This window comes from Canis lupus, chromosome 19 (genome assembly GCF_048164855.1).
Source record: "Canis lupus baileyi chromosome 19, mCanLup2.hap1, whole genome shotgun sequence".
NCBI classification, from domain to species: domain Eukaryota; kingdom Metazoa; phylum Chordata; class Mammalia; order Carnivora; family Canidae; genus Canis; species Canis lupus.
The window spans coordinates 14,065,439-14,079,766 of record NC_132856.1 but is presented as its reverse complement, the minus strand read 5'-3'; the positions used below and the strand labels follow the sequence as shown (position 1 = coordinate 14,079,766).

At 37.8% G+C, this 14,328-nt stretch overlaps 1 protein-coding gene across 1 annotated transcript in view; it reads left to right on the top strand.

The window, feature by feature from the left end:
- Positions 1-10,248, top strand: part of ARL8B (ARF like GTPase 8B) — a 45,909-nt gene extending 35,661 nt beyond the window's left edge. Inside the window, exons 5-7 of the mRNA XM_072785299.1 lie at positions 2,348-2,415; positions 2,813-2,883; positions 7,939-10,248. Coding sequence (XP_072641400.1) covers positions 2,348-2,415; positions 2,813-2,883; positions 7,939-7,988 — 189 coding nt within the window. The 3' untranslated portion in view covers positions 7,989-10,248. The remainder of the gene's footprint in view (positions 1-2,347; positions 2,416-2,812; positions 2,884-7,938) is intronic.
- Positions 10,249-14,328: the final 4,080 nt, after the last annotated feature.

The window sequence follows — 14,328 nt, the reverse complement described above, 5'->3', positions numbered from 1 at the left end:
GTTATCCCTCCTTTCTAACACTTGTTCTTCAGGGTTACATGGCAACATTAGTATGTTGTGCATCCAGGTTTCGAATCTATGTCTGTCTGACTTCATTTTTTTTTTTTTTTTTTTTTTAATTTTTTATGATAGGCACACAGTGAGAGAGAGAGAGGCAGAGACACAGGCAGAGGGAGAAGCAGGCTCCATGCACCGGGAGCCCGACGTGGGATTCGATCCCGGGTCTCCAGGATCACGCCCCGGGCCAAAGGCAGGCGCTAAACCGCTGCGCCACCCAGGGATCCCTGTCTGTCTGACTTCAAAGTCTATTCTTTTTCTCCTGTGTTAGGACCTAGTTCCTAGTTCTATATACCTACCATAAGTAAAAATCAGGGATGCCTGTGTAGCTCAGCGGTTGAGCACCTGCCTTCAGCCCAGGGCATGATCCTGGAGTCCTGGGATTGAGTCCCACATCGGGCTTCCTGCAGAGAGCCTGCTTCTCCCTCTGTCAGTGTCTCTGCCTCTCTCTGTGTGTCTCTCATGAATAAATAAATAAAATCTTAAAAAAAAAAAAAAGTAAAAATCAGTGGACACCTTATGGACACCGTAAGTCTTTTAGTTGCAAGCAATAGAAAGCTGACTTCAGTAGAAAGGAATTCAATGAAATAATATTGGGTAGCTCCCAGGGTCTCTGAGAAGGCTGCAAATAAGTAGGTTCGAGAAATAGGCTGGAACAAGGAAGCTAAGCAGCTGTCAGGGTCATATCCAAACTCCCACCACAGAGTAAGTCTGGTTACCACATGAAGTTTCTGAACACTAGACACAAATTGTTCTGATTGGAAGGTCATCTAGCTGATTGATTTCCTTTCCCTATCAAAATGGGTTCTCTTGGGAATCCCTGGGTGGCTCAGTGGTTTAGCGCCTGCCTTTGGCCCAGGGTGCGATCCTGGAGTCCCGGGATCGAGTCTCACGGCCGGCATGGAGCCTGCTTCTCCCTCCTCCTGTGTCTCTGCCTCTCTGTCTCTCTGCCTCTCTCTCTCTCTGTGTCATTCAGAAAGAAAGAAAGAAGGAAAGGAAGGAAGGAAGAAAAAAGAAAGAAAAGAAAGAAAGAAAGAAAGAAAGAAAGAAAGAAAGAAAGAAAGAAAGAAAGAAAGAAAGAAAGAAAGAAAGGGTTCTCTATCCTGCTTTCTTACATCACTGACTCTTCATTGAAAAGTTTGGTTCATTCTAGATTATATGTCCATGCTCTTTTAGAAAGGAAAGCTAGGGAAAAAATTATCCATTGAACCAAGTAGCTTCATTGGGAGGCAGGTTCATAAGGTAGGAGAGTTCTTAAATGTAGTAAGAGGGCTAAAATGCCAGGCAACCCCAAACTGACAGTTGATCACAAATGACCGTGATAATTATTTTTAGAAATTCAGGCAGATCCAGCTTGAGAACCTAGTGTGACTTAAATAAGTATGGAGAGGGTGAAAGTTGGGGAAAGGGAGACAGGCTGTGGTTGAACATTCCCCTGTGAGCTCCCAGTGTCCTCAGCTCTCTGTGCTTCAGTCCTTGTCTCTTTGTCCTTTGTGCAAAGTAAGAATCTAGGTCTTATAAGTAGAATCAGTCAAAGTGTATGGAGTAGGGGTGTATTAAGTGAAAGAAATAGCTGTGGCAAGGTAGACATGACGTACTTTGTTGAGATGGATCAAAGATTACATGTTCTTAGAGAACACTGACCTTAGAGTATGGATATTCTCAAATACATTATATGTACTCATATTCTTTGTTTTCTCTATGGCAGAAAGAACATACCTGAGAAAGAAAGGGTGGTAATTGGGAAGCTGTCTCTGCTTTCCTTTCTTTTCAAATGACATCTCACAACCAGATGATGACATTAATTCATTCCTAGAGTTTATGACTACTATATTTATCCTGATCTCCAGACTTAACCATTGTCTTAGAATATTTATGCATGACATTCTATAGGATGGATCAATTTTAAAAGCATGTTTATGTGTTTGTATGATTAATGGCTAACAAAAAATGATTAAAAAATTATTCCCCCACTTTGGTTGTGTTAAGATCATAATTACATTTTGGTACAGATTTATTTAGAAATTTCAGAATGCATACCATAGACTTAAAATAATTTAAATAGAGGTTGGCAGCCACATTGAATTAAGTCATCTGTGTGGTAGAAGTTAAAATGAACGCTAATTTGAATGATTAAATAAATGAGATAGCCCACCAGTTACACAAATATGCCTCAATATTATGGCATGTGGTAGCATTCCAATTTTAATGTCTACAAATATGACTATCATATGCTTCTGTGACCTTTTCCTACATAAACGTTTATTGTTAATATCTCTTCTTTTTAAAGGTACTAGTACTTGGAAACAAGAGAGATCTTCCTAATGCCTTGGATGAGAAACAGCTAATTGAAAAAATGTATGTCTTAAGAATGATGATATTTTAAAAAACTTTTTTCTAAATTAGACTTTTTTGCCCACTACTTTGCTTAGCAACATTATATTATTATTTTTTAGAGATTTTATTTTTAAGTAATCTCTATACCCAACATGGGGCTCGAATTTACAATCCTGAGATTGAGTCATATACTCTTCTGACTGAGCCAGCCAGGCACTCCTGTTATTTAGTAATGATTACAGCCATGTTTTAAGGTAAACGTGGTAAATTTGGCCTACCAGTGACGTGAATTTCTAAAATTTTAGTAGTAGTAAAATAATTTCTTCAGTGTAAAAATATAAGAAAATTGAACAAAGAGTGATAGGTATGATAGTTGTTTTAAGCACAGACCTTATTCTCTTAATTCTGCTTCTTATAGGAACCTGTCTGCTATTCAGGATAGAGAAATTTGCTGCTATTCAATTTCTTGCAAAGAAAAGGATAATATAGGTAAGAAATGACTGTGGAAAAATGGATATCACTGGAAGGGATATCTTAGTGCTTCTTACTGTTTATTATCCCCATTTCTGTTTAAGTGACTTCCTTTATACAGGACTGTTGTTTTTGCCTTAGGAAAAAGAATAGATATTATATCTTTTGACAGCAAATACAACATCCTGAATGTGCTCTATGTTATTTAAAGTAGTAAGTGAAATAGACATGAAGTTAAACATTATGTGATATCAATTTATTGTATTAATTTTGGCAGAACTAGTATCCAGCTGTGCTTTATAACAAAATTATGTTTTTGAGAAAAGACTTTACAAAAATTGTTCTGTAGGCACTAAAACAATTGTTCATTTATTCAACCAGTATATTACTGCAGTATGTTAGTGCTCTATTGGAAGAATAAGCCAAAAGTATTCTTTATCTATTTAATGTCTGTGTTAATTTCCTAGAATTGCCATAACAAAGTACCAAAACTGGGTGGCTTAAAACAGCAGAAATTTATTTTCTCAAGTTCAGGAAGCTAGGCGTCCAAAATCAAGGTGTCAGCAGGGCCATGAAGGCTGTTGGGGAGTATCCAGCTTTGCCTTTTCCTAGCTTACTTTTTTTTTTTTTTTAAGATTTTATTTATTTATTTATTCATGAAAGACTGAGAGAGAGAGCCAGAAACAAAGGCAGAGGGAGAAGCAGGCTCCATGCACCGGGAGCCCGATGTGGGATTCGATCCCAGGTCTCCAGGATCGCGCCCTGGGCCAAAGGCAGGCGCCAAACCGCTGCGCCACCCAGGGATCCCCCTAGCTTACTTTTTAACACAGATACTTCACTCCAGTTTCTGCCTCTGGCTTCACATAGCCTTCTCCGTGTGTGTCTGTGTGTGTGTGTGCGTATTTTCTCTTCTCATAAAGATCCATATCATTGGATTAGGTCCTACCTTCATTCAGAGCAACTTTGTCTTTTATCTGTAAAGATAATTTCTGAATAAATTCTGAGATTCTGAGTAGGAGTGAATTTTTAGGAGACACTATCCAATCCAATACAGTGTCCTTAAAGAATTTAAGTATAAGAGCCTTTAGTTTCTTAACTAATTTGTGAGAGATTATTTAATAAAAGTGGATTGGAATGGGTGAGATGGGTCCAAAGGTAAAAAGGAAATATGAATAGAAGCATTTGACAAGATGAAAGGCTATTTAACCTGTTAACTGCTTGAGTGAAAAGACCTATAACAGTGCAAGAAAATATACTCACTGGTAAAGTTTACCTTCATGACAAAAGCTAGTCAGGCTGAGTCACAGTTTTTGTCTGGCATGACAGTCTCAACCAAAATGAGAAAAGAGAGTTTAATGCATGTACCTTGAAGCACCTGCATAGGAGCCTAGAGATTTTCATGGCACCTTTACCTCTCCCAGTTTAGTGGTCACTGGTGAAAAAATTGCTCTGTGGGTCACTATGGAAAAATGAGGCTGTCCATCATTGCTGCATAATGGGCTACAAACAGCATGGGCCTTGGGGTCAGGCAGCCTCAGGCCAGAACACTTGATCCTAAGTTACTTTCTGACTGGCCTTGGACAAAGCAGTTAACCTCCCTGATCTCCAGGTTTTACTCATCTATAAAATGGTAATAGCAGCAGTTTACAAATTCTTTTGTGAGAGGGAACCTGAAAATGCATTGCAGCATTTGACATATGATGGACGTCACATGGGTGTATTAGTTTTCTATTGCTGCTGTCAGTTAGAAGTCTGTCATGGTTCTCACTGAGCTAGAAATTAAGGACTAAGGTGATAGGTTGTGCTCTTTTTGGAGATGCATTTCCTTGTCTTTTTCAGCTTTTAGATACTGCTTGCATTCTTGGCTTATAGCTCCTTCATCCATCTTCAAAGCCAAAAACACCATTCTACCATAGTCATACCTCCAATTAAAAAAAAAAAAAAAAACAACAAAAACTTGTATTGGAGTAAAATGTAATAGTGCCAAAACAGTGTGCTTAGAAGGTTGGGTTTTTTTTTTTTTTTTTTTTCCCTTAATTTTTTTCCCCCATTAGCCTTCATTCAGTGTGTATTGGTTCTGGTCTATCAATTCTTTCCCCACCCCTCCTCAAACATGCTCTGATGGGCTCAGAGTATTGATAGTTTTCTGGCTAATTCTGGGCTTCCTTTATTTATTTTATTTTATTTTATTTTTTTAAGATTTTATTTTTAAGTAATCTCCACACCCAATGTGGGGCTTGAATTTAACAACCTTGAGATCAGAAATCACAATCTCCATTCCCTGAACCAGCCAAGCATCCCTGAGTTCCCTTAAAAGAGCACCCAAAAGCAATCTGAGCCTAGTACTTTGCTTATGGACACAAAATCTTCTCTAAATGAATAGAATAAGTAACTTGTTACATTGTAAGCATTTAGTTAATTTGAGAATAGACTCTTCAAGCACTAGGGTTACTTAGAATTTATTTAACAAAATTTTCCTTCTGGGACACCTGGGTGGCTCAGTGGTTGAGCGTCTGCCTTCGGCTCAGGGCGTGATCCTAGGATCTGGAATCGAGTCCCATATCGGGCTCCCTGCATGGAGCCTGCTTCTCCTTCTGCCTGTGTCTCTGCCTCTCTCTCTGTGTCCCTCATGAATAAATAAGTAAAATCTTTGAAAATTTCCTTCCTTTGTTAGGAGGAATTCTTGTTAAGTTTTGTGTCTTTGTCTTACTACCTTGACACACTAGCCAGATACTTTCCTGAAAAAATCTTGTGAGCTCATTTAGGAGGTAAATGCAGGAGAGCTGGTGAGGCTGATCTTCATGGTCTGTCATAGGGCTCCATAGTCACCAGTTTGTGATTGTAGAACTCCTGCTTCATTTAGTTTCAAGCCCAAGGAAGTAGATCTACTCTAACTAGATTCAAAATGAGTAGTTTGTAAATCAGAATGCCTATTAATTTGGAGCAAGAAATACAACTAACAGCCAAGATTAGACTTCTTGGGTAATCAAATCAGAATATCCTCCTTAATTTCAGCTTTTACAACATATTTTGGAACTAAATTTATGAATTTACTAAATTGTCCCAAAAGTATCTCCATGCACATGGGTTGTATATTCTTCCAGCTTCCCAGTGTGGTATATGAAATACTTTGGTAATGTGTCCTCAAACCACACATAGAACAGATTACTTCTGTGAACATGATCTTTGCAAAGATGACTCATACTTGTGGCCCTTTATGTCTTGGAAGATGACTGCTTCATCTGAGTATCTTACTTCTTTTCTGCTTTTTAATCTAGTCTTAAGGATCCATCTGTCTTTAGGATGTAACTTCTGTCCAGTGTCCACAAGTTTTGTTTTTGTTTTTGTTTTTTTAAGTGAATTTCTTAAATATTTAAACCTGGGCATTTCACTCTTAGATTTACCTTTCCCCCATTCAATTCTAATGAATGTAGCTTTGCTCTTACTACGTACTGCTGTCCTCCTTTTAAAAGTACACATGATCTGGTTCAGCAAGCAGGTTAATTCATTGCTTCCACAACTCTGAACAGATTGTGTTTGTTCAGATCTCAGCTCTTGGCTGAGACTCTTCATATGTGTGTCTATTTTCTGTAATGTATATTAGCTGGGAAATTGAATTTGCACTCATCTTTCAGGCTTGGAGAATAGAATGCTACTTCTGGTAGATGCTCACATACCCTTTACACGGATGACACATTTTAAAGAACTCAAGGACAGTAATTCAATGTTTTGACTTAGCTTCCTTCTCTTGTCAGTCTAAGTGCTTTTTTTGGCTGATCTCTGCTACGGTAGCTTCAGCTGTCACCTCTTTGGTGACATCTTGCTAGTCCCCATCGCCTTCTGAGATCCATGTAGCTAAAATTACCTGTTGGACATCTCCATACCTGTTACCTTCTGCACCTCAAACTCAGTGTGTTTCACAGCTAAATTCTTAATCTTTTTTTCCTCAAGTCTGTTCTTTCTTTAGCCACTGTGTTTGTCAACATGACCAACGCAGGTCATTGAAGCCAACAGATTCTTTCTTACCCACTACATACTGTCAGTCTCTCTGTTCTTTATCTTAGTCAACTCTGCATTTTCCTTCTACCATCGCTACAGCACTTGTTTGCTTCAGGCCTTCATCCATTTCCTATTCTTGTTGTGATAGTGCTACTGATAACTCCAAGTTGTCTTCCTCTATTGCCGTTGTTAATCATACTAACTAAACTAATAATTTCCTTGCTTAAAATTCTCTAGTAACTTCCACTTGAGAATAAAACTCAAATTTAGTAGCATCCTAGAGTGGTATACAGGGTTATTGGCTCTGTCTAGCCCATAGATCTCAGTTAAGGACATTTTTGCTCCTCAGGACATTTGGCAATCCCCTGGAGACATTATTGGTTGTCACAATTGTGGGTGTGTGGGGGAGTTATAGTGGCATCTAGCGGTAGGGGTCACGGATGCCGCAAAATAGTCTGCCATGCACAGGAAAGGCCATCATCCCTGTCCCAGCAAAGAATTACCCGGTCCAAAATGTCAAAAAGGTGAAATTGAGAACCCCTGCCTTAGCAATAAGCAACAGTCCCTTCTCCCATTCCTGTCCTTCATCCATATCTTATCACATATAATCCATCCAGATCTCCACACCATTCATGCCTTTGTTTCTTGTTTTTGTTTCCTTTGCCTGGAAATCTGTGGGGCACCCCTCCACCCAACTGCAAATGAGTTTTAGGTTTTTCAACTTAGATACTAAAAGTTCCTTGAGAGCAGGGGGATTCTCCTGTATCTTTGCATTCCTGGTACTTCACATACAGTACTGATCTTAACAGGCAGTCTGTAAGTTTTTCAATGAAAAAAAGGTGGTACAAGCTGTCCTGAGCATAATTTAACTTTTAGATCAGAGACTCTTTAGTCTCAATTCCTTAGAATGTCCTCTTGAAGTTTAGGTAATGGAGAATAGTAGTTTAGATGCAGAAAAGCAGAAGAGGGCAGACCCAGCATGTACTTTGAAGTAGCTGCATTTTAAATACTATCTCTGTTTAGTGTCTTAACTTGGTATCTTAACGCCTTCAATTTTTTTCCCTCCATCTATAGATATCACACTTCAGTGGCTTATTCAACATTCAAAATCTAGAAGAAGCTGAAGCATCTCCTGAAGTCTTCCAGTCCTTCCTGGCTATAATTCTAGAATTATTGTCCGTTCCTCTGAAGTACTTCCCAGAATACGGTCCTTCCTAAACCCAAGAAATTGCCTTTTTCAGAGTTTATTTCTCTTGTGCACTGCTGAAGATGTGTATCCCTTATCCTTCATAAAGAATCAGCTAGAGTTGTCATGATAAAGTCAGCACACACACAAAAGCTTCTTATACATACTTGTCTTAAACAGTGCGTAGAGCTTTTTTTTTTTTTTTTTTTTTTTTAAAGAAAACACACATTTGACCATCTTAAATCAAGAAAATTGCATATTTCTGTTTTGGTCTTTTTGGGCCAGATTTTTATATTGGTTTTCAGTAAATGTCTATGATATTTCATTATAGAGTCCATTAGCTTAATACTGATACTGACTTGATACAGCATGAAGTTTCTAGTGCCACACACAGTATTTAGAAAACCTTTAGCCTGACTCATGTGGGATATAAGCAAAATGTTTACATATCTCACAAATGCATGTGAAATGTATAATTACACCTTAGGAATTTAAAAAATGGTCTGCAAAGAGCGAGCGGAGGCACCAGATCAGTGTTGTTATTGGTTCTTTAGACTGGCGAGATTATATATGAATTTTAAAAACATTCTGCTTTCTGAGAATTCTTCATCACCAGATAGCAGTTGGGGATATGGGAGGAACTAAGGCATGCTGTTGTGTATCTGTCCAGATCATTATTTCTCTATTTTCCTTCTTTTCTTTTTTTCTTTCTTTCTTTCTTTTTTGGTGTGTGGGGGGGCAGGGTTCAACACACTTTTTTAAAGGGTTGGGAAGGAAGATTTTTCTCAAAGGCTTTCATGAATTTAGAGCATTCCAGCCAATATAATAAAATGTGTAAAGGATGTCAGACTTTGTTCAAACACCTGTTCTTTCTATCTCTAGTCCTTAAATCAGTGCTGCTGCATGACACTCTAACTCTTGACTTTTTATATCCAGTCATAGACTTTCAGCACAATAGATACTTAGAAACAAATAAAAATTCTTATTTTTCTCTCTTATTGATGTAAAGTTTGGCACTCTTTTGTCTGGTGCCATTAGACATCTTGATTATTGTGACAACTCTAGACCTGCCTGCTCTATCTAATGTAATCATGCGCAACGTCTACAGGTTGTTTAATAATCAATCACATGGAGAACTGAGGAACTGATGCTGTGTATTGTTTGCTTCTATGATACGGAGATGTATAAAAACTAAAAAACGAACATGTTTTGTAGTTTAGTGATGTCCATATACATAAAGGGACATATTAATACTGGTTCACTTGTAAATTGTTATTCACATAAACCACTGTAGTAGATAAAACTTTATGCTACACCCGCTTATGTGTTGCCTCACACTGTGTGTGATTTTGTTCCTTTTGTTAAGCAGCACTCATGTAGACAGTGCATTTCCAAACATGTTGAGCACTCAAAAGTGCAGTCAACAGTAAGTTCTTTTAATGAATACCAGTTTTAATTTATAGACTGCCATGGCCTTAACAATATTCTGTACAAAATACTGCACTGTGTTGCACAGATACTACTTGGTTTTCCTCCATTCATATTTTTATGAGTAGAATCTCAGCTTTTAAAATTCTGTTCTTATTCTTTGAAGCATGTTGCATACTTCCCTGATGGGATGAATGGTTCTGTAAATGAAGGGATATTTAAACTTGCTACCGTAGTTCAACACCATTAATGGTTACCATGAACCATTACAAATAATGTGGCAATCTGCTCGTGCCTAAAAGGAGGAATTGGAACTAAAATGTGTGACTGTGTGGGGACCGCATAGGTTCATTAATTGACCTATAGCTAAAACTTAATGTGTTTCTCTGTCTGTTCATTGCTTTTAGCATTCAAGACATCCAAACTCTATTACCAACATTTTCCTGTGCATTAACTTCTGCATGTGAAAACCTAACAGTTACTGAACTTTGTAAATACGTGAATTTTTTTTTATTTAGGTGATGCATTTTTTTTGTCTGTTTACTGCTCTTCTCAGCTTTATTCAATAAACTTGCATTTTGAGGGTTGTATTGACAATTTTAACTTAAAATGTGCATCATGATGGAAGGTGCTGACTTTTTTTGGAAGGGGATGGGAAGAAAGTTACCATGAGCAAGGTCCATAGACATTGTGCTAGAAAGAAATCAGCTCATTTCTCAAAGAATTGGGGCTACTGGCTAGTTAAAATAGAAATAAACTTTTAAAATATCCACAGATTGATATTGCGATTTTTTTGGGGGGACAGGGTGGAAGAGATGCTGTTGCTTGCAAGCTGTCATAATACACCAAATTTAGGACTTATAGAAGTGGCAAGAGCTAGTTAGGCATTTTTTATAATCTATTTGTTTTAAAAATTCTAACAAAAATCTAATAAACTGAAAATTGCAAGGCAGGCCTACTTACTGACTTTAGTTCCAGAATGAAAAGATTTTAAATAATTGAACATGGCAGTTTTCCTACAAAAGCATATTTTTAAAGCCATTTGGCCTACTTTACATGTTATCTTTTGCATTATAAAAGTGGACACTTAGTTCATCAGAACTATTGTAGAAATGATTTTATAGTTTTAGTCAGGAAAATTCAACTTGGTTTTCTCTCTATATGCATACTGTTACTGTGTACAGCCAGACCTTGTTGTCCAATTAGATGTATGATTTAGCATTTCTAGGACAGAAGTCCCTAGGATATCCAGTTTCATTTCTTGTATGGAATTAGTGGAGGCATTTAGTCAGACAGTTAACTCGGTTCTCTTCTCCTCACCCTCCTACAAACGACTTTTGAAGGAGTGTGTAAGTCAGGGGAGGGAGTGGGCGGGGTGGATATAAGTTTAGTTTACTGTATCCTTGATTTTAAGTTTATTACTGCTTTCAAAAATGGAGACTTCTAAAATCCCTTTGATTCTGTCAAGTAAATTGGATATATTGAACTGTGGCTACTTTAGTATTCATTGTTTTGACTGAGGAACTAACTGCCTCTTGTAATTCTATCCATACAGGATCCAGTTACACTGAAATCCTGTTGATTCGGTAATTCCAGCCTCATGGTCTGGCAGTGTAAGAACTGGAGGGGAAATCTGAATTCACTGTAGCCAGTATTGTAATGTAACATCCACTTGGCCACATACTTTACTTTAAAAATGCCATCGCGGGGATACCACCATATTGAGTATTTGAAATATTTTATTCTCTCACAAACTTTAACTGTTGTGCCCTCAGCAACGTATATGCCTGCGAAGATACTTGAAAACAGTAAAGCAAACACTAGTCTTCTTGCCAACTTCCCTTAAGCTTGCAGTTCTACAATATGTGGCCCACTGCAGGTGTTTCCTGTTGATTAGTAAATAGCCTCCACATAATTTCTGTTTAACACTCAGCTATTAATAAAAATGGGTGCTTTTTAAATTGCTGCTTCTTGACTGTTCTTAGGGAAATAGAAGCAGGTCATTGACGTGCTAGATAGATTGCAAAGGGAAGTTCCTTAATCTAAGCAATAGCAGTAGTCATTCATTATTCCATTTCATTAACAAGCCCTTTCTTCAGTAAGGTAATTTCTATTTTAAAACTGCAAGGCAGCCGGTAACTTAGGTAATGCAGATATCCTAGTAAGAATTAGAGGGGGAAAGGTATTTAAGTTCTTTTGTTGGGGCTTGTAGGTCTTACATTCATAAAAGGAATGGATGTGGTAGGAAAATAGTTTGTCATTTGAAAATACTAATGTAGTTTGGCTCTGTCGGGAGTGCTGGATTGACATTTGAGAAAATGGGTCCCTTTCTTTGTTATTAACTGATTGTGTGAGGAGTTGCTGAATCCCCTCTGGCTCTGCACTTTTCCTAACTGTAAAATGAAGAGTAGATGATTCCTAATGTAATATCTAACAGACTATGGTGTTAGCAGCCAAGAGATGTGGATGGTGGTAAAACAGCAGAGAAGACAGATGAAAAGGCCCACTTGTCCTAGTGAATATGTTAACTTTGCATGTTTTTCAGCTTGGAAATAATCCAAAAGCAATCCAAAAACGTAATATTTACATTTTATCACTTTAACACAGTTAAGGGCTGGAGATCACAGACATTTTACAGAATGATACAATAACTTAGATTTTGTTTGAAGGAAATGCTGTAATAAATACAGGCTTATATTTTGAAAGGCATTTAACAATTTTAAAGCATTTCTCCCAGACTGCAGAAAAATGTTTATTCTGGTATACAATGTGGAAAAATATGTAACCTACTACCAATTTGGGGGTCAACTAGAGCTAATGTTTAACACTTTATAACTGCCATGTTACTGGGTTCTGCTAGAATTTATTTGGAGCTTGGAGAAAACTTAGAGCAGTTAGAAAATACTGCTTTTCAAAGTAATGAGAGGGAAAGAAAACCCCCTATAAAATCAATGTATTCCCTCTTGAACATGGGAAATAGAACATTAATAGATTGCCAATTATGGTATTTCCTCCAATCAGCTTTTATATAATTTACAGCTTTGGCCTACTCTCAGTTTTTGTTTTCGTTTTTTTAAGATTTTATTTATTAATGAGAGACACAGAGATTGAGGCAGAGATACAGGCAGGAGGAGAAGCAGGTTCCATGCAGGGAGCCCGATGTGGGACTCAATCCTGTGACCCCAAGACCAAGCCCTGGGCCTAAGGCAGGGGCCAAACCGCTGAGCCACCCAGGGATCCCCTACTCTCAGTTTTGTACAGTCTGTATCACACAATTTGATATCTTGTTTCTACATATTAAAAGTCACCATTACTATCTGTTACCCAATATTTGAATTAACTCCTTTTTCCTATTTGTAATTGAAAAAGAAATTGTTAATATTTATCATACCACTAACTGATTTATGAAAGCACAAGCTGTCCTCACCCTTCAAAGAAGGTTAAGAGTTTTTATGATGCCTACTTTCTCTGAAAACCAGTAACCTAAAGGGTGAGGCACAGCCTATGAATGGTGAATATTAATTCCTGATGGATAATCACTGCATTTCATTTGTGGTTTAGTAGTTAGAACAGGTGGGGAAAAGAAGCTTACCACTTTTCTTTCTGGGTTCCATTTATTTTTTGAATGATTTTTAATAGGTAAGTCACATGATTCAAAAATTGAAAATACCTAAAGAAACATGAATACTTGGTTCAACCCATGACTGAGTAACCACCCTTCCACCACCACTCTGGCCCTACAGGTAATCAATCCTTACATCACTTAATTTGTTTTTCTAGTGTTTATACAAAATAAAAAGCAAATAGAAATACATACACCTTTTTTTAAAAACCACTTTCTTACACAGAAGGTTGCATACTAATTTGAACATGGCTTTTTTCCAGTTACTGTGTCCTAGCGATCTTTCCATATCAACATATAGAGAGTTCTTCATTCTCCTTCATAGGAGCATGGTTCCCATTTCATTGTGTATGTGCTTTTTCGCTGTTTGAGATTCCATAGTTTACCTAACTGGTCCCTTGTTGATAGACATTTGGGTTGCTTATAACCTTTTGCTTTTGTAACCAGTACTGCAGTGGATTACGTTAAGTTTGCCACAATTCACAGAAGCATATCTATGTCAAAGGGTAAATGGCTTTGTACTTAGGCTAGGAGTTGCCAAACTGCCCTTCACAGAGGATGTGCCAATTTTTATTTCTACCAGTTCCTGTCCCCTGTGCCTTGTCAGCAGTGTGTTAACAAGCTTCTGGATTTCTGCCCATTAAAAAGGTGGGAATGATGATTATATAATTTTAAACACATGAAGTTTGGCTTTTCTTAATCAGCTGAGGAGACTATTTAATTCTGCAGTTAGATTTCCACCCAATTAATGTGATTATAGGTAATTTCCTCCTTGTCTCCCCCCCCTTTTTTTTAAATTTTTATTTATTTATGATAGTCACAGAGAGAGAGAGGGAGAGAGACAGAGACATAGGCAGAGGGAGAAGCAGGCTCCATGCACCGGGAGCCCAATGTGGGACTCGATCCCGGGTCTCCAGGATCGCACCCTGGGCCAAAGGCAGGCGCTAAACCGCTGCGCCACCCAGGGATCCCTCGTCTCCCCTTTTTTGCTTCTCCCCCTTTTTTGCTTAAGTCTCCCTCCCCTCGCCTTTTACAAAGCAAGTATATAATGCTTCAGAAAGAAGCAATACTGTTTTAAAAGTCATCATTATGTCATTTGTTTTACATTATTGCTTTGGATAATCAATTTCTTAGAGCAGAAAAATCTTCCTTTTAATAGACTGTTTTAACCCTGATTTAACGTTGGAATCTCTGGGAGTACCCTTATATCCTTTGAGGTCATTATAGG